Source organism: Rana temporaria, chromosome 2 (assembly GCF_905171775.1).
Source record: "Rana temporaria chromosome 2, aRanTem1.1, whole genome shotgun sequence".
Classification (NCBI taxonomy): Eukaryota; Metazoa; Chordata; class Amphibia; order Anura; family Ranidae; genus Rana; species Rana temporaria.
This window is the reverse complement of record NC_053490.1, coordinates 307,622,123-307,643,469: the sequence shown is the minus strand read 5'-3', so window position 1 is coordinate 307,643,469 and position 21,347 is coordinate 307,622,123. Positions and strand designations below refer to the sequence as shown.

At 46.3% G+C, this 21,347-nt stretch overlaps 1 protein-coding gene across 1 annotated transcript in view; it reads right to left on the bottom strand.

Annotated features, from left to right (window-relative positions):
* Positions 1–21,347, bottom strand: part of NME7 (NME/NM23 family member 7) — a 236,223-nt gene that overhangs the window by 161,242 nt on the left and 53,634 nt on the right. Inside the window, exon 2 of the mRNA XM_040337354.1 lies at positions 7,025–7,132. Within this exon, the coding sequence (XP_040193288.1) occupies positions 7,025–7,132 (108 nt within the window). The remainder of the gene's footprint in view (positions 1–7,024; positions 7,133–21,347) is intronic.

Here is a 21,347-nt window from a genome sequence, read left to right as displayed (position 1 = left end):
CCCTCCTCCCGAGCATAGGCAGGATCTCCTTTTCAGCACCTGTGCTAATGGACAATGGCAGCGCTATCCCTGCTGCGTTCAGCCACAGCCCTCCCCTGGTCGCCCATTCCATCTGGTCGGATTGGCAGCGCACAAAGAAGGAGGAACATCAGTTTCTCTCTCTCCTCTGTGAAAACTGAGGCCTTAAGTGATGAATTTTTAAGGTTCTGCATTTACCTGGCCTTGGAGGGTAGAGGAGGGCTCAGGGGTCTAATAAACCCCAGATTTCTCCATAAAGAGGATATGTCACTACCCAAGGTATTACAAGGGATGATAAATATCACTACTTTTATTAAGGTTATCTGAAAGATGGGTTTCAAATGTTTTAACAGGGGCGCAGTTTCATCGCTTGCCATAGGTGCTATTTTCACTAGATACGCCTCTGCGAACATGTCCACACATAGGGTAGAGATAAGCAGGGCCACCATCAGGGGGGCACAGCCCATGCACTTGTAGGGGGCCCGGACGCTTAGCAGGGCCAGGAGAAGACAGGGGTGGGTGCACTGACTTTCAATATAGTTGGCAGCTGCTCTGTGTCATTGAGTTCACATCGGGCTCATTACTGACACCGCTGGCTACTTCCTGTATGTGCACTCCTTGTGTGTGCTGCCTGTACTGTATTCTGGCCTGCAGCTCCTTACTGTGTCATGTGTAAACAAGAGCTGGGACTAGGAAGACCACCTTCACAAGTATGGGATGTTGTACAAGTAAAGGAAGGGGGCTGTTTGTGTACAGGGGGGTCAGAGCTGTGTGTATGTGTGCTTACAGATGTGTGTGTGTGGGGGGGCTGACATATATACAGATGTGAGGGGGGGCTGAGTGTGTACAGGTGTGAGGGGGCTGAGTGCGTACAGGTAAGAGGAGGGGCTGAGTGCATACAGGTATGAAGAGGGGACGAGTGCATACAGGTATGAAGAGGGGACGAGTGCATACAGGTATGAAGAGGGGCCGAGTGCAAACAGGTATCAAGAGTGGCCGAGTGCGTACAGGTGTGGGGGGGCCTGAGTGCGTCCAGGTATGAGGGGGGGCTGAGTGCGTCCAGGTATGAGGAGGGGCTGAGTGCGTACAGGTATGAGGAGGGACTGAGTGCGTACAGGTATGAGGAGGGGCTGAGTGCGTACAGGTGTGAGGAGGGACTGAGTGCGTACAGGTGTGAAGGGAGGCTGAGTGCATATAGGTATGAGGGGGGCTGAGTGCGTCCAGGTATGAGGGGGGCTGAGTGCGTACAGGTATGAGGAGGGACTGAGTGCGTACAGGTATGAGGAGGGACTGAGTGCGTACAGGTATGAGGAGGGACTGAGTGCGTACGTACAGGTATGAGGAGGGGCTGAGTGCGTACAGGTGTGAGGAGGGACTGAGTGCGTACAGGTGTGAAGGGAGGCTGAGTGCATATAGGTATGAGGGGGGCTGAGTGCGTCCAGGTATGAGGGGGGCTGAGTGCATACAGGTATGAGGAGGGACTGAGTGCGTACAGGTGTGAAGGGAGGCTGAGTGCATATAGGTATGAGGGGGGCTGAGTGCGTCCAGGTATGAGGGGGGCTGAGTGCGTACAGGTATGAGGAGGGACTGAGTGCGTACAGGTATGAGGAGGGACTGAGTGCGTACAGGTATGAGGAGGGACTGAGTGCGTACAGGTATGAGGAGGGACTGAGTGCGTACAGGTATGAGGAGGGACTGAGTGCGTACAGGTATGAGGAGGGACTGAGTGCGTACAGGTATGAGGAGGGGCTGAGTGCGTACAGGTGTGAGGAGGGACTGAGTGCGTACAGGTGTGAAGGGAGGCTGAGTGCATATAGGTATGAGGGGGGCTGAGTGCGTCCAGGTATGAGGGGGGCTGAGTGCGTACAGGTATGAGGAGGGACTGAGTGCGTACAGGTATGAGGAGGGACTGAGTGCGTACAGGTATGAGGAGGGACTGAGTGCGTACGTACAGGTATGAGGAGGGGCTGAGTGCGTACAGGTGTGAGGAGGGACTGAGTGCGTACAGGTGTGAAGGGAGGCTGAGTGCATATAGGTATGAGGGGGGCTGAGTGCGTCCAGGTATGAGGGGGGCTGAGTGCATACAGGTATGAGGAGGGACTGAGTGCGTACAGGTGTGAAGGGAGGCTGAGTGCATATAGGTATGAGGGGGGCTGAGTGCGTCCAGGTATGAGGGGGGCTGAGTGCGTACAGGTATGAGGAGGGACTGAGTGCGTACAGGTATGAGGAGGGACTGAGTGCGTACAGGTATGAGGAGGGACTGAGTGCGTACAGGTATGAGGAGGGACTGAGTGCGTACAGGTATGAGGAGGGACTGAGTGCGTACAGGTATGAGGAGGGACTGAGTGCGTACAGGTATGAGGAGGGGCTGAGTGCGTACAGGTGTGAGGAGGGACTGAGTGCGTACAGGTGTGAGGAGGGGCTGAGTGCGTACAGGTGTGAAGGGAGGCTGAGTGCGTACAGGTATGAGGAGGGGCTGAGCCTCAGCTCTAAAAACACCCAACAAGACAAATTCCATTTGTTTCAATAGTCCCTGATCACATGGGAGCGTTCTGCCGCCTAAAGCAAAACGCCTGTCGCTCAAAAAAGTACAGGAACTTCTTTTTTGGCAGATTACAGGTGTTTTTAATTCTTTTACAGCAATCCCAGAAAAAACGCCCCAAAAAACGCTTGTTAAACAGCAATGCCTAGGTGTGAACAGGCTGCATTCACGCCTGAGCGTTTTTAGCTCATAAAACACCAGAAAAAATGCCAGAGAAATGCCCAACAAGCAAAATTCCATCAATGGCACCTGTTCACATATGAGCGTTTTGTCACCTGAAGCAAAAACGCCTGTAGCTCAAAAAAGTACACTAGCTTGTTTGTTTTTAGGCAGATTACAGGCGTTTTCTGCTTTTTACATTAGTGACCTTTTGACCTGTACAAAATTGCGGTAAAATCACATGACTTTCTGCTTGAAAAAAATACACTCAGGTGTGAATGCAGCCTTAACGAGTCTACCTCGTCGCAGGCTTCACATTTTTTGGACAAAATGTAATTCCTGACTGTTAAATCTTGAAAGCACTGATGACTTGGATACACTTTTCATATATTAAATTGTAAGAATGTCAACGTGCACCAAAGGATTCGGTGGGATGGGCAGTGGGTGTATTCAGTGGGATGGCCAGTCGGTAGGCTCTGGGGAATGTTGGTGGTCAGCCTAAAGTTGTGTAATAAAATTCTGCTGACTGCCCTGGAGATAAGGTGTCTTTGTGGGGTGCTTGATTCAAGGATTCTAATGCCTCGTTTCCACTGAGCGGATCGGTACGGTACGGTACGGTTCTGTACGCTATTTTGTGTGTTTCCATTATGAAAGCGGCCCATACAACCGAACCATACCCTACTATTCTGGGTCCTGCTTCAGATGTGGGGCCATAGAAAATGGTACGGTTCGGTTAGGGCGGAGCTACATTACATTCCACTGATTGGTGGACACGCTAGGCATTTTTTCTAAACCCTGTATGGTCCCTGACGGTCCGACTTGCAGTGGAAACGCTCACCAGAATAGACTGGACCATTCTAACCGTTCCAAACTGTACCGACCCGAACCGATCCGCTCAGTGGAAACGAGGCATTAGAGCCCTTTAACACTGCCAGCGGGGGGCGCATTAGCGGTAAAGCGCCACTAGTCTTAGTGGCTAGTGGCCGAATAAAGGGTTAAAAGCGCCGCTGCCAAGGTGTTTTGCAGGTGCTTCGGCAGCGCTGCCCATTGATTTCAATGGGCAGGGGTGCCCCAAAGATGTGGCTTGCAGGACTTTTTTTTTTATATCCTGCCAGGGCAGCGCCCCCGTCTGAAAGCACTTGGGCTTTCACACTGAGACTGCAGATGAGCCATTTTTCAGGCATTTTACAGGCGCTATTTTTAATGCTAAAGCGCCTGAAAAACATTACCAGTGTGAAAGGGGTCTGAGGCCTCGTACACACGACCAGACATGTCCGATGAAAACGGTCCGCGGACCGTTTTCATCGGACATGTCTGCTGGGTGAATTTGGTCTGATGTGTGTACACACCATCAGACCAAATTCCCCGCGGACAGAATACACAGTGACGTGGCGGCGACGATGACGCGGCGACGTGCGTGAACCCGGAAGTTCAATGCTTCCACGCATGCGCCGAATCACTTTGACGCATGCACGGGATTTCGGGCTAAGAAACTTTTGTCCGCTGGAAACCTGTCCGTTACGCCGGAAAACTGTCCGGTAGGCCCTAGACACGGTCGGACATGTCCGCGGGAAACTGGTCCGACGGACCAGTTTCAGCAGACATGTTCGGTCGTGTGTACAAGGTCTAAGGCCCCGTACACACGAGAGGATCGATCCGCTGAAATTGATCCGCGGATCGGTTTCAGCGGATAGATCAGCTGGTGTGTACGATCCAGCGGATATTTATCCGCGGATATATTTCGGGCTGACCGATTTCCAGCGGATAAAAATTTCTTAGCATGCTAAATCTATCCGCTGGAATCGGCTCCAGCGGATCGATCCGGTGGTCTGTACAGACTCACCGGATCGATCCGTCCGAACACATCCCTCGCATGCGTCGTAATGATTCGACGCATGCGTGGATATCCTTATATGACAGCGTCGCACACGTCGCCGCGTCATCATCGCGGCGACGGCGCGACACGTCACCGCGGACGGAATTCCGCGGGGATTTTGATCTCCTGGTTAGTACAACCATGAGATCAAAATCCGCCAGAGGATTTATCCGCGGATACGGTCCGGAGGACCGTTTCCGCGGATAAATCCTCTCGTGTGTACCCGGCATTAGAGAATGAGGACCCTTGTGTACAGATATTTGATCTGTGTGTGCTTGTGTGTGAGTAAGTGTCTGATCTAAAGGTATGATCATTGTGACATCTGTGTCGATTGTGAGTGATCCCCTAAATTGCAGCAGTGCAAGAACCTCCCTGTTTGGAAAAAAATTACCAGCCCTATTGTGTGGCCAACAGCACTGCATAAAGTTTCTGGCTAAGCAAGGTGTGAAATCCGAGTTTTGCTTCATGGGCAGCAAAGTACCAGGCATGGAGGAGAGGGGACAATGCTCTGCATGCGACATGGAAGCTCCAAAGGTTAGATGCCACAAAACAGGTGGTCATGCACCATTTTCAGGATGTGTTTGAGGGAGATCCAAGGAATATCCTTTTTAAGTTTTTATGTAGTAAACAATTGTTCAGCTGTGTTCCAGTTCATAACGGGTATGTGTAGATTCCAGCCTACCAATGGAATAATTTGACATGCCCAGAAATATTTACTACCATCTGTCCAATGCCTCCTTTGTGCCAGGTGTGCCATGCTGATCTTGGGAGGCTTCCTCTTCCACAGGACCCAACGGCGATTGTTTGCATAAGATTCAATAGTCACAAGAAGCATGAAAAACAAGGTCTGTCCATAATTAGGCAACTGGTAATTGGATCCCTAGGTATGCTATTTCGTCTTTTTTCCACGTGAAAAGTTGTCAATGAGTCACTGTTTCATGTGAGAGGAATATATATTTTTTTTCACAAGAAAAGAGAGGAATATATTTAGTGCAAATGAGTTTGAGTAATTGATTTTTAGGGCTGATCAGTGAGTAAAATGTGTTTGAGGTCTTGTAGCAGAATTGGGTGGGTGGTGTGTGGTTCTGACAAAAATAAGAGTATATCATCAGCGAATTCTGTTATCTCATATTATATTATATATATTATATATATTATCTTCCTCCTGCTTTTAAATAGAACTGTTTCGCTGTCTGTGTCCCCATTACGGAGATTCACCCTCTCCATTTGTCCATTTATCATTGAAAGTGAAAGTTAGAAAGTAAGAAAATCCTAAACTTGGAGTTGTCCCCAAAAAAAGTAATAGAGGGGAAATCTTCCAAGGGTGACAATAGTTCTGGTGACCCTGTGTGTCCCAAGAGATTAATCATTATGCAGGCATTGCCTCTCACTTCCTGTTTTGGCTAAGGGACAGGAAGTGAAGGTAAATATTCCCATTGGGACAAATGGGGCAAAAATAACCCTTACAGGGGTTATAACCTGCCCTTACCCTATCCAAAATGAAGAAATAGTTATAGTTAAATAGTTACTGTCAAACCACTTAATATTGTGGTTTGACGATAACTGGCAGAGAAAACATTTGCGTGTCAGTGCGAAGATGAGAGGTGATAGTGGACATCCTTGTCTCATGCTATTATGGATCCCAGCAGAAGGCCATTGACCATGGTCCACGGAGCAGTATAAAGTTGCATAATCCTGGCTGTCAACGCCTTTCAGAGGCCTTCAGCCATGAGAACCTTTCATGTAGTCCCAGGCTATACAGAGAAAGAACCTCTGTGCCTTATGGGTGGTCAGCCATTGATATAGACATAACACTTTTAGGGTTCATTTACACTTGTGGTTGAGGGGGGTAAAACCCCATGCAGAGGCGCATTGCCAGCGGTACAGCCGCGGTGTCCCATTGATTTCAATGGGTGGAAGCGGTGGAGGAGCGATATACACACTGCTCCTTCACCGCTTCAAAGATGCGGCTAGCAGGACTTTTTTTATCGTCCTGCTAGCGTACCACTCTAGTGTGAAAGCCCTTGGGGCTTTCACACTGGCGACACAGCAGCGGCTGTTTAGGGTCGGTTTTCAGGCGCTATTTTTAGCGCAATAGCGCCTGCAAACCACTCCAGTGTGAAAGGGGTCTTAGGCAGGTGCGAATTGTAGCAGCAGGAAACAGAGACTCCTGCTGCATTTCTGAGCGGCTAGGTGCCGACCCAATTCACTTTAATGACAGGTCGCCGGTGGCCGCAGCCAATATCAAATGCAAGTGGAATGTATGTCTGCATTTGCCCATCATCACGTGTCCAAATCACTCAAACACAGGCTCTACACTTACATATGGAATCCTAGACCCAAGCAAATGAAAAATCATGGAAAATTGGAAAAAGCTTGAAAAAAAAATATTTTTACAGGATAATGTATTTCACTCTAAAATATCTCACCATTTCAACAGATCCATCCTTAGGATAGAAGAGGAGCTGATAACGCCTTTGAAGAGCAGCATTTGGATCATACCATTCAGCAATAAACACATATCGATCCTCTTCATTCTGCAAAAAGAAAAAAAAAAAAACCTTTTTAGAAAGTACTCATTTACATTAATAAGAAACCACATTCTACATGCGGGCCTCGAATGCTGCAAAGTCAGGACACTCTCTACTTTGCAGATAGAGAAAGGAGCTGTGTGTTAGAGGGCGAACTGACACTCCTGCTTGCCCCCTCCCCCCTCAAGAGGCTTTCTCCACACCAGGAAGAAAGCCTTGCATTACTGTGTATAGTTACAGACAGAGGAACAGGAAGTGAGGATTTCTCAGAAGAAATAAGGACATTTAAAAGCAAAATGGAAGGATGAGGTAAGTGAAAAAGGACTGCACTAAGGTAAAGGAAGCTATTTAGGGGAAAAAATGTTTTCCTTTACATCCCCTTTAAGAGCGATCCAAGCACAGACTGCTTTTCAGAAGGCACTCCATGTGTAAACAAGTCCTAAGACAGCTGTCACTAGAACAATTGTAGCCATTAAAAGATTTCCTTTTGACAACTCAAATATTTCTATTTTTCCTCACTATTATTCTTGGTGACATTGGTCACCATGACGAAACTAGAGAGTAAAGTCACAGACAGCAAAACAAACGTGACAAAGGTTTTAACCCTTAGCAAATTAAACAAACAAAAAAAAAGTTGAAAGGTGAAAGCAGTCCTCACCGGGAGAAGACTGTGATTATTGCGAGCGATAATCGCAAGAGAACTCGGCAGGCTGGTTTTACCCAAGTTGATCGATCGACCTGTTAACCGGCCGAGAGTCAAACAGTGTATGTCCAGCCTTAAGCTATACAAAGACTGAGAAGGAGATGGCCGCATTTTATTTTTTGCACAAATAAAGCATCTCACAAAAATACATGCAACAGTGAGATTATTATTATAATGCTGGTTTTTAACTACTTAAGCCCCGGACCAAAATGCAGGTAAAGGACCAGGCCCCTTTTTGCGATTCGGGACTGCGTCGCTTTAACTGACAATTGCGCGGTTGTGCGACGTGGCTCCCAAACAAAATTAGCATACTTTTTTTCCCACAAATAGAGCTTTCTTTTGGTGGTATTTGATCACCTCTGCAGTTTTTATTTTTTGTGCTATAAACAAAAATAGAGCGACAATTTTGAAAAAAAATCTATATTTTTTACTTTTTGCTATAATAAATATCCCCCAAAAATATATAAAAAAAAATGTTTTTCCTCAGTTTAGGCCGATACGTATTCTTCTACATATTTTTGGTAAAAAAACATCGCAAGAAGCGTTTATCGGTTGGTTTGCGCAAAATGTATAGCGTTTACAAAATAGGGGATAGTTTTATTGCATTTTTATTAATTTTTTTTTTTTTTACTACTAATGGCGGCGATCAGCGATTTTTTTCGTGACTGCGACATAATGGTGGACACTTCGGACAATTTTGACACATTTGTGGGACCATTATCATTTTCACAGCAAAAAATGCATTTAAAATGCATTCTTTATTGTGGAAATGACAGTTGCAGTTTGGGAGTTAACCACAGGGGGCGCTGAAGGGGTTATGTTTCACCTAGTGTGTGTTTACAACTGTAGGGGGGTGTGGCTGTAGGAGTGACGTCATCGATTGTGTCTCCCTATAAAGGGGATCACACGATCGATGCAGCCGCCACAGTGAAGCACGGGGAAGCCATGTTTACACGTGGCTCTCCCCGTTCTTCAGTTCCGGGGACCGACCGTGGGACCCCAGCGGCGATCGGGTACGCGGGTCCCGGAGCTTCGGACCGGGGCGCGCGCCCGCGGCTGGGTAGATGTACAGGACGTGCTGGTACGTCCATCTGCCCAGCTGTGCCATTCTTTGGACGTATATATACAGTGGGCGGTCCTTAAGTGGTTAAATATAAAGGGATAACTAATAGATTTAAAGTGGTTGTAAAACTTTAAAAATACCAAGTGAAGTGACTGACCTCAGGTGACACACAGAGATGAAACAAATCCTCCTACATAAGCTGTACCTGTTTATCTGCGGTCTTCTCTTCTCTACATCTGTTCAAAGACCAGAATTTATAAGGCTTATCTGAGATGTCAGAAAAAGGGGAGCGGGGAGCTAAAAATTACACACTGCAGAGTTCAGTAAGGTGAGCTCAGAGCTGATTGGAGGGAAAAGACACCCCATTCCCTCCCCTTTTACGCAGCACACAGGAACAGAGCTGAGGCTGTCAAAAACAGGCTGTGTGCTGAAGATCCCTCCCCATCACAGTTTTTCTCTTGGTGTCAGGAATGCTTGTCAAAAGTGACTCATGCTGATAACAGAGGAACGAGGCTGCAGAGAGAAATGGCACCTAGTGCTCTGGATGGAGACAAGAACACACAATAGAGGGATATGCTTTGTTTAGATTTCACGTCTGAGGTTTACAACCACTTTAAAAGGAGAAGCGCTAAACTGATTTTGTATTTCCTAAATGTAGCCATGATTAGATGGTTATTGACAGATGTGGTAGATTTTTTGGGCATAACTAGGCAAAGACTGTTTAGATTTCACAATCCCCCTAAAGTCTGCAATACACAGCTTGAATTTTGTCTGATTGGGCAATATTCGAGCCATGGGGGGGGTTAGTCCGCACTACTCAATTTTCCAATTCAACTGTTTTAGAAGGATCCAGGCGGAAAATGTTCAGCCAAACAGCAACTGCATCTGACCAGTTGGCAAGCATGCTGTGTCTCTATGCATAAAACTGTAAAGAAATGGGCCTACAATTTCCAGCGACTATCATCAGTCCTTCCAGCGAGTTCAAGATAGTAGTCTTTATATAGAATTAGTTCAACAAACTGTTTAAACAGTGATAGCACTAACATCTTAGTTATGGGCACACTAAACCCTGTAGTAAATACACCCCATATAAAAGAAATGATGTGTAAATACACTCCTGTGCCATTATCTGGAAGCATATTTGTTTTAGATCTTTCTCTATCACTTCCCAAATATTTGCCCTATATGTGAAAGCTAAAGATCTTACATGTTTTGCATGAGGAGGAGGAAACCAAGCGGGAAATTTGAACATGACTTTACTACAACCAGCTGATAAGACACATTGTAATAGGATATCAATTCACATCAGAGGTCAGCTAAGCCACCACTGATGACTTTCCAGAGAAAGAGAAAAAAGAAACCCGAAGAAGCTAAAATATATGGTGAAAAATCAAAATCACATGTGTGCGGGGTCATACTATCATGAACTATTGATAGTGATGTAGACTTGAATCCCCATCCGAGTTCCCGTTACATTTGTACATATGTGTTTATATTTTTTCATAACAATGCATTGTGGGACTAGAGGTACCAGGAGAAACGGACTCCATTGACATTTAGTAGGAATAGACTACACTTCCCACAATGCCTTGCCTTCTTGGAGCACATCACACCCCCCGCATAGTCTTATGGGGGAGGTTACTTAAAGGCAGGGAGGAGCCGAACTCGCTCTCTTGGGATCTACGCCTTCTCCTCTGCGGAGCGGATGAGAGCATCACGGCCAAGCAGTTAGGCCCGAAGCCTGACAGGAGATCCATCCGGAAGGTGGCCATCGGTAGAAAGACAAGACCAAGTGCCTCTAACCCATCCTTTTTGAGACCGGAGAAGCTCGCCAGCTGACGATCGTAGCAGTGGAGTGTCGGATATCGGAGACCGTGTGTGTGTGGAGCAGTGACTGATTGGCGCGTTCTTCGTGAAGTACTCAGGCGGACTGGGCCTGTTCGGGTGAGAGGGCACATGCCCAAGTTTCAATACTACCCCAGCTTATAAACTGTTAGTTCTCCTTGAACCGGAGCCACGTGTTGATCCCTGATTAAGCAGAGAGGCCTAGCAACTGAGAGTTGTACCAGCAGAGTTAACTGACGCTGACTGGATATCAATCCGCTAGCATTTGTGTTCGCCATACCCCTTTTGACTGAGCTAATTCTTCTTTTCCTTTGGATTACAACTAAAATGCACCAACGTTTGTGACATAGACTTCATCTTTAAGAGTCACTCTGGAGTTATTTGAGCCAGGCCTGGCCAAGGATTTTTTTGCACTAGCAATACTACAGAATTGCCCACTAGGGGAGCTTGCGAGCATAGATTACCTATAGTTATCCATAAACTCATTTGTGTTTAGCATTTTAAGCTTGTTTTATTGACTACGGCAGGGACGCCTGCAGAGTGGGTTTTATACGAATGTTCATAAGTGTTTAACCTGTTGTTCTACCCTTTTCCCCTGTGTTATTTGCCAAGTAAAGTATCTTCTTGGTTTTTACTATACTTATTGTGTGAGGTGTGTTTACTCTGGGGAGGCGCAAGTCAAGGAAAGGTAACAACATTGTTATATTGTTATTGCATTTATCTGGTGTGCCAAGGGAGGGTTCGAGCCACTTAAAGGGGGTGAATAAATTGGTGAGAGTAGATCCCAAATCTATCCAGCGGCTCCTGCGTGGGTAGCGCTACATAGGCAACAGGCAAAGCTGCAAAGTTTATTTTTATCTACAGACACCCATTACCGGCATAGGCAGTTGTTTGGTAAAGGTGAACCAACCCTTAAAGAGGAACTGCAGTCTGCTCACATAATTTGTAATAAAAACATCCTTGCCATTCTGAAGCTTCCCTCCAACCACTTTGCATATTATTTTATATATACTGCGATTCTTTACTTGCCAAATATGCTGCAGAAATCTCCCTCCACTGAGTCTGGCTGCAACCATTTTAACTGTGGGCAGCTGAAGCTGCTGCCTGTTCACTTCCTGGATTTACACAGACACACCTCCAGCTCTGCAGCTCTCATTGGCCCTCTTATGACTTATCCCCCTCCCCTTCCTGGCAAACCCTCAGAAGAGTGAGAGAGAGAGAGAGAGAGAGAGAGAGAGAGAGAGAGCTGTGCATGATGTCATAAGCCTAGGCTTTTTACCAAACAAGAAACAGGAAGTGGGCTGTATAAGGTATTTACTGGCAGAAAAAAAAAATGTTTTACTATCCGAAGTTAAAACAACAAGAGCAGAGGATTTAATAGATGGAAAGATGAAAAAATGACTGAAGTTACGCTTTAAAAAGCCCCTTTGCAAGACAGTCTACCCAGTACAGACTGGTTGTCCTCAAAGTGGAGTTCCACCCTTTTTTTTTCTTTCCCCCAAAAATCTTAAAATAAAAAAAAAATTTAAAAAATAAATGAAAGTTATACTCACCTGAAAGGGCAGTTGCTATGCGGAAGTAGCTCTTCTGCCTCTTCCTCCACCGCGGTGGGTCTTCTTCCTCTTCCTCCATTGCAGTGTCTTCTGGTGAATGAGCCGTGCTGTCTTCTGGGAACTGTGTGTATCTCAGGATTCACAAAGCGATGCGCGAGTCGCGCATGCGCAGTAGGAAGCCTTACGGCTTCACTGCCTGTTTCCCTTAGTAAGGATGGAGGCGCCAGGACCGAACGATCGCCAACGGGAGGCCGACATTGGGGGCGACTAGGACAGGTAAGTGTCCTTATTAAAAGTCAGCAGCTACAGTGTTAGTAGCTGCTGACTTAAAAAAAAAAAAATCGCAGGTGGAATCCCGCTTTAACCGCTTGCCGGACGTATACAGTACATATACGGTGGCAAGGTGGCTCCCCTGGGCAGGATCACTTACCTGCACATGATTCTGCACTTATGGGTCTGGGGCGTGCACGCCACTGGCGACTCGCTCCTGCTGTGATTGGACAGAGTCGGAAACAATCAGCGGGTCCGGCAGATGCAATGTCCCCTGGGACCCGCTGATCTTTCGAGACACAGGCAGATCGCCGTTCTGTGAGAAAGGAAGGTTGTGATCGTGTGTTTCTACAAAGCAGGAACACGGATCTCTACCCTCCCACAGTAAAAGCAACAGCCACAGTTAGCAAGCAACCCCTAGGCATACATTTAACCCTTTGATCACCCCTGATGTTAACCCCCTGCCTTGCCAGTGTCATTAGTACAGTGACAGTGCATATTTTTAGCACTGATCACTGTATTGGTGTCACCGGTCCCCAAAAAGTATCAGCTAGTGTCCGATTTGTCTGCCGCAATCCTATTATAAAATTCCATAAATCTATCCCATAGTTTATAGACGCTATAACTTTTGCGCAAGTGTGAAGGCTGGCCGCAGGATTTGTAGGAGGAGTCTGAGGGCTATTTATCCCTCCTCCCCTCTCATCTCCTTTTTTTTTATTGGATATGTTTCATAGCAAAAAGTATGAAATATATATATATATATATATATATATATATATATATATATATATTCAAAATTGTCAGTTTTTTTGTTTATAGCGCTAAAAAAATAAAGAGGTGACGTGCACCTCAATGCAGAGATGATCAAATACTATCAACAGAAAGCTATATTTGTGTGAAAAAGAGGACATCAACTTTATTTGGGTAAAGCTTCGCACAACTGCGCAATTATCAGTTAAAGTAAAGCAGTGCCGCATTGCAAAAAACGGCCTGGTCAGGAAAGGGGGTAAACCTTCCGGAGGTCAAGTGGTTAAGTGTAACAGGTGCAGCCACTATAATGGGAGAAGGCAGCGATGTAGCCTTACTTTAGAGCCCTTTCACACTGGAAACGCCTATGGCGGAGTGTTAAAATAGCGGTAAAACACCGCTATTTTACTGCATTTTTACCGCGATTTAACTGCGTTTTTACCGCATTTTCAATTCATTTCAATGGAGGGGGCATTTTTGGAGCGTTTTATGAGCGTTTTAATAGCGCTATTTTAACCGCAAAAACACGGCAAAAACGCACCAGTGTGAAAGGGCTCTTAAACATGTATTTCTTGCTCCATTTTCCTGTAGCTTGCAAGGTCTTCCACTTAAATCATCAGTGAAAGTGACACATCCTGTAATTCTCCAACAATCTAATCCCCTTAAGGCACACAAAAAGGATTAACTGAATAAGTGGTAAAGTCTTTAAAGGGAATGTGTCAATAAGCACGACACCTGTGTGAGAGGACTCAGGATCTATACTGGTTCTGGGGACATAAAAGCTTGAAAATGTTTAAAGCAGATCTTCAATGCATCTGAACACCACAAACTAAAAGCACAATTTAATAAATTAGTATTATTCAAAGCAAACTCGCCCTTCCATCCCCATGTCTCAATGCTTTATTCTGTTGAAAAATCACTTTGAACCCCCCCCCCCCCCCAGCATTTCTAGCAGTACCCATCTTGAGTAAGGGCAAATCATTCATGTAGCATTTACTTCCTAGAATCCATCTGCCCTTAGCTCAAGCATGTAGGGCAAGAGGGTGTGCTTTGCTGAGAAATCCCCTCCTCCTTCTCCTGAAGACTCCTGGGATGTATGACATCATTTGCCTAGGCAAGAAGCCAAAGTAATGTAAAAAAAAACGCTTAAAAACAAGTAAATATGATATACTTTCCTATTTACTGTTAGCAGTATGGGGATTAAAAATAGTCAATGTTAATTGGGAGGGTGGAGTTCCACTTTAATGTGTAACTGGTGTGTATGCAGAATATAGCATATGATTTAGGGATCGGTTACTTTTACCTTAATACACAGGTGTTTTGATGTGTGTGCTTAAAGCGGAGTTCTGCACCCTCACAAAAAAATTAAAAGTCAGCAGCTACAATGACTGTAGCTGCTGACTTTTTATATATGGACACTTACCTGTCCAGGGAACCTGCAATGTCAGCATCCCAGCCGATTTTCAGATCGACTCTCGGGGTGCTGCCGCCACCATTTATGGCAGTGAAGCCTTTCAGTTTCTCAGCCGGTTCCCTACAGCGCATGGTGTGCTGTGCTTGCTAACATGCCCGGCGGCGGAAGAAGGAGGAGGAGTGAACTCCTGAGGGACCTCGCCGTGGCCCAAATGGGGCACCGGGGGGGGAGGGGCAGATAAGAGCAGCTTCCACTTTTGGGTGTAATGCCACGTACACACGATCGTTTTTCGGGTTCTAAAAAATGAAGTTTTTAAGGGTCTAGAAAAAAAACTATGTTTATAAAAACTATGTTTAGAAAAAAAACTATGTTTTTTTTCAACCCGATCATTAAAACGGCCTTGCTTACACACAATCGTGAAAAAAAAATGCTCTAGGAAAGCGCGGTGACGTACAACACGTACGACGGCGGTATAAAGGGGACATTACATTCGGATGTCGCCACCCTTGGGGCTGCTTTAGCTGATTCCGTGTTAGTAAAAGACGATTCGCGCTTTTCAGTCTGTTACAGCGTGACGAATGTGCTATCTCCATTACAGACGCTAGTTTTACCAGAACGAGCGCTCCCGTCTCATAACTTGCTTCTGAGCATGCGCAGATTTTTCACGTCGTTAAAGCCCACACACAACCATTTTTTACAACTTTAAAAACGTTGTGAAAAAATAAAGCATGTTTTAATTTTTCTTTTTGCCCAATTTTTAGAACCCGAAAAATTCTCTGAAGCCCACACACGATCGTTTTTAATGACATTAAAAAAAAAACGTCATTTTTTTAGGACCAGAAAAACGATTGTGTGTACCCGGCATAACTCCGCTTTAAAGTGGTTGTAAACCTCAGACATGAAATGTGAACAAAGCATATCTTTCTATATAGTGTGTGCTTGTCGCAATTAAAAGTACAAAGTGTCATTTCTGTCTGCTGATTGATTCGTCTGCTATCAGCATGAATCACTTCTGACAAGTTTTCCTGACACCAAGGCCCAGATTCAGGTACGACTTGCCCGTTTCTTACGGAGGCGCAGTGTACCGTTTTAACACTGCGCCTCCGTAAATTTCCTGCGCTACGCTTGATTCACGGAGCAGTAGCTCCGTAAATTGCGTGGGCGCTCCTGAAAAATGCCTGGTGTAAGAGCGCGCAATTTAAATGATCCCATAGGGGGCGTGGATCATTTAAATTAGGCGCGTTCCCGCGCCGAACGTAGTGCGCATGCTCCGTCGCGAAACTTTCCCGACGTGCATTGCGGTAAATGACGTCGCAAGGACGTCATTTGCTTCAAAGTGAACGTGAATGGCGTCCAGCGCCATTCACGATTCACTAACGCAAACAACGTAATTTTTCAAAAACGCGACGCGGGAACGACGGGTATACGTAGCATTGGCTGCCCCTGTTAATAGCAGGGGCAGCCTTACGCAAAAACCGACGTACGCAAACGACGTAAACTGCGTACGCAGGGCGCGCGTACGGTTGTGAATCGGCGTTAGTATGCAATTTGCATACTCTACGCTGACCACTACGGGAACGCCACCTAGTGGCCTGCGTAAGAATGCAGCCTAAGATATGACGGCATAAGAGCCTTATGCCAGGCATATCTTAGGCTGCAGTCGCCGTATCGAGGTTCCTGAATCAGGAGTATTCGCTACGCCGGCGCAAGTAAGCAATTGCGCAAGTAACTATGGTTACGCAGACGCAATTGCTCTCTGAATCTGGGCCCAAGAGAATAAAGGTGATGGGGAGGGACATGCAGCTGATTGACAGCCTAATTGTTTCCCTCCAATTAGCTCTCAGAGCTCACCTAACTTTACAGGAAGAGAAAATTGTTTTAAAAGCTTTTCGAAAGTGTCCCAAAATGGATGTTTTTTTTTTAAAAATTAAGGTCACGTGGAAAAAAAAAATTACCTCAGTTGCGCCTGAAAAGTGCAGCTAAAGCACCGCAAAAACTACCGTTGCTTTAGCGCTATTTAGCGGCGCTTCAGTGTGAAAGGGGTCTAATTGAACAAGCTGATTGGCTACTATGCAAAGCTGTAGCAGATTCTGAGTGCTTGAGTTTTAGTAAATCTCCCTCACCGTGCGGCTCCTTGGAGATGTCAGGGGCCAGATTTGACTCGTAAGTTGACAGCCACTGTTATATAGAAAACATACAAGCAGCAGCCACCTGATGCCTGGCCTGTGAATTACAAGCTGATGCGATGACAAGGAAATAGAAGGAAGTCAATGATGTTACATTATAGACTAGTTCACTGAACCTGACAAATACTTGACACGCTGCCATTTATACCTCTGTGGTCTTTCAGAGGATCTCTGGAAATGATTACTGTTGCTGTGATGGCAGAGTGGTAGCAGGTTAGAATAAAGTTCAGACAAAGTTAAACGGTATTTGAAGGCAAATGTCAGCAGTCCAATGAGAGGTATGTGAAGTCAGGAGGCATGCTGGTCCTTAGCTGGACTTGGATCAGCTCTCAGCAAGAGGTGAGAATCAGAATGTGAAGTAGACGGGGTTCATTGCTCTCAAAGTCATGCCAAGACAAGATGGCCGACAAGTCACGTATACAGGCAGTCCCTGGGTTACAAACAAGGTTCTGTAGGCTTGTTCTTAAGTTGAGATTTATTGTAAGTTGGAACAGGTACATTTGTTTACTGTAACGCCAGCCAAAAAAAATTGTTTTATGTTTTGGATAGCAGAGGGAAGGGTTAACTGGCCATGCAGTGATGCGAGATTGCCGACGGGTCTGCCAGATAATAGGTGGCAACATGCGGTGAGAAGCAAGATGGCCGCCAGGCTGGTTAATGGGACCAGCGTGATGTCAGGCTGCCTTCGTTCTTAAAGGGGTTGTAAAGGTTTGTTTTTTATTTTCTAAATTGGTTCCTTTAGGCTAGTACATTGTTGGTTCACTTACCTTTTCCTTCCATTTCCCTTCTGTTCTTTTTCTTTGTCTGAATTTCTCACTTCCTGTTCCTCCTCAGTAAGCTTGCCCCCATTATCCGAGCCGGGGGCTAGTTAGCATGTTCGTCCCCTCCCTTGGGACTACATCCTCGCCCCGCAGGGATGTAGCCCCAAGGAAAGGAAGCGAGCACGCTGACTAACCCCCAGCCAGAACGGCTCGGATGATGGGGGGCAAGCTTACTGAGGAGGAACAGGAAGTGAGAAATTCAGACAAAGAAAAAACTGTCGGCGTTGATCTTCCAGCTCAGCTGGTGTGAGTACCACCATTCGTACAGTGATGATAGGTGGTTGCTCTTCTTCAACTCCTCTATTTACAAAACATCTTGTATCGTTTTCAATGAATACAAAGCTTTCTCTGAATGAACAAGGTGAGATCCTGATGTTAATCTGCCCCTCCCCTTGTCCATTCAGAAAAAGCTGGTATTATGTGAAAAGAATGCAAGATGTTTAATGAATAGATTAGTTGAATAACAAGTAACTTCAAATCATCGAGCGGGGTTCCAACCACAATTAGCATTTTTTAAATGTACGTCCTTTTATCATGCGTTTTTATAATATAAATCCGGTCACTTACTATTTTACAATCCACCGCCTATCCGCATAGATATTCAAAAAAGATAGTTTATAAAACTATGTCCACACCGTTGTCATTTTGCTTGTGGGCGTTGTGAAGCCCATAAGCACTTACTTCCTGGAAGTCTTGGATGGGGAGTGATAATTGGGTAGCGCACTGCATCCTGGGAAATTATGACACACATTTCCCAGGAGCATTAGCCTGCTGAGGAGCCGAGGGAGATGATGTCAGAATCCTAGGTGATTCCAAAGGCAGATTTCGTGTGACTGCATAGCAACAGGCATTTCCAGATGAGTAAAAAATGTTTTTTTTTCTTTTTTAGGTCTAATGAGCACAATAATGAATAAAAAAATTTGGGATGGAAACTCCACTTTAAACTCACAGGGCTAGATTCACATAGATTTCGGCGGGCGTAGCGTATCTCAGATACACTACGCTACCGTAAGTTAGAGCAGCAGGTCCTGTATTCACAAAGAAGTTGCGCTCTAACTTACGGCGGCGTAGTGTAACTGGGCCGACGTAAGCCCGCCTAATTCAAAATAGGCTGGTTGGGGGGCGTGTTCTATGCAAAATACTATTGACCCCACGTATTTGACGTTTCTAACGAACGGCGCATGCGCTGTCCGTGGACGTATCCCAGTGCGCATGCTCCAAATTACGCCGCAAAGACTCATTGGTTTCGACGTGAACGGAACTTACGCCCAGCCCCATTCAAGGAAGACTTACGCAAACGACGTAAAACGTGAAAAATTTGACGCGGTTTCGACGTCCATACTTAACATTGGCTGCGCCATCTTTTTGGTGGTTTATCTTTAGGCCTGAAAACGCCTTACGTAAACGGCGTATCTTTACTGCGACAGCCGGGCGTATGTTCGTGAATAGGCGTATCTAGCTGATTTACATATTCTAGGCGTAAATCAGCGTACACACCCCTAGCGGCCAGCGTAAATATGCAGTTAAGATAAGACGGTGTAGGAGACTTACGCCGGTCATATCTTAGCAATATTTAAGCGTATCTCAGTTTGAGAATACGCTTAAATATAGGACGGCGGGGATTCGGGGATTCGGACTTACGACGGCGTATCTACTGATACGCCCGTCGTAAGTCTACATGAATCTGGCCCTCTGTATCTAAGCTGGTAGATCAAAGTTGACATTGGAATGCAAAATACTACAACACATGTGCCAAACACAAGGACCGTGGGTCGAATCCAACATGCCAGGCCATTTTATTTGGCCCTTGCACCTCTTCTGCAGCTGCAACACCCCCTCACCTCTACCCCACTGTAGTATCTGCAGCAGAGAAGAGGACAGAACTCCTCCGCCAGATCCTGTGCTTTTCTGTGCAGCTGCAGCACCCCCTCATCTTCAGCTCCCCTTCATCAGCTGACTCCAGCCTCCTCTGGTCCTCCTCCAGACCCTACACGTTCTGCTTCCCATCTCTGCCCCAAGCTTCTTCCCAGCAACAGCACATGGTAAGGGAGGGTGGGGGACTCTTGACTTCTGATGGTGGGGGGCTCTTGACATCTTATGTAAGGGGGTTGGGGGTGGTGTGCTCTGGACATCTAGTTTTACAGATACAACTGGCCCTTTGAGGACAACCATAATGCTGACGTGGCCCATGATGAAACTGAGTTTGACACCCCTGTAATACAACAAGGATTTTAGCATCCCCAGCAACCTTCTGGAGGCAGTATAGTAAGAATTAGAGATAACTAAGATAAACCCTACACATGGCAAGAGTTGAGGGTCCAGGCAGAAGGCATCACCTTCCCAATGAGAAATATAAGGGCTGACCTTCTTCTGAAAAGTCTAGTTGCCTGGCTATTATAGCGGAGTTCCACCCAAAAATTGAACTTACGCTTTAAGTACTGGTGACCCCCTGACATGCCACATTTGGCATGTCATTTTTTGAGAGGGGAGCAGGTACCCAGTTTTGACAGGCACCCAGCTCCCGCTTCCTCCCCTGGCACCGCGGTGCTGGAAGGAAGTTCACCTCCCCCCCCCCCCTCTTCTGGGACACGTCACATTTGGGCTACTGTTATATAATGTCTATAGGTACCATTAATAGTTAAAGCTAAACTCCCGATGCATAATTACGTTAGTACAGCTTAGATCAAGGGTAGGCAACCTGGGGCCCTCCAGCTGTTGCAGAACTACAAGTCCCACCATGCCTCTGGGAGTAATTGTAACTGCCAGCCCTGCAATGCCTCATGGAAAATGTAGTTCTAAAACAGCTGGGGGGGCCCCAAGTTGCCTACCCCTGGCTTAGAGCAATGTACGTATATGCCATACCCATGGGACCAGTGTTGACTCAAATAATCACTGTACTATTCGCAGCTACTATAGTAATCGCCATTGGCCCAGATTCAAGAAGCAATTGCGTCTGCGTAACCATAGTTACGCAGCGCAATTGCTTACTTGCGCCGGCGTTTCGAATGCTCCTGATTCAGGAACCTCGATACGCCGACTGCAGCCTAAGATATGACTAGCATAAGGCTCTTATGCCAGTCATATCGTAGGCTGCATTCTTACGATGGCCGCTAGGGGGCGTTCCCGTAGTGGTCAGCGTATAGTATGCAAATTGCATACTAAAGCCGATTCACTACCCTACGCGAGCCCTGCGTACGCAGTTTACGTCGTTTGCGTACGTCGGGTTTCGCGTAAGGCTGCTCCTGCTAATAGCAGGGGCAGCCAATGCTATGTATACCCGTCGTTCCCGCGTCGCGAAGTTAAAATTTTACGTTGTTTGCGTAAGTGAATCGTGAATGGCGCTGGACGCCATTCACGTTCACTTTGAAGCAAACGACGTCCTTGCGACGTCATTTGCCGCAATGCACGTCGGGAAAGTTTCCCGATGGAGCATGCGCACTACGTACGGCGCGGGAACGCGCCTAATTTAAATGATCCACGCCCCCTACGGGATCATTTAAATTACGCGCCCTTACGCCGGGCATTTTTGAGGAGCGCCCACGCAAATTACGTGGCTACTGCTTCGTGAATGAAGCGTAGCGCAAATAATTTGCGGGGGCGCAGGGCAAAAACGGGACGC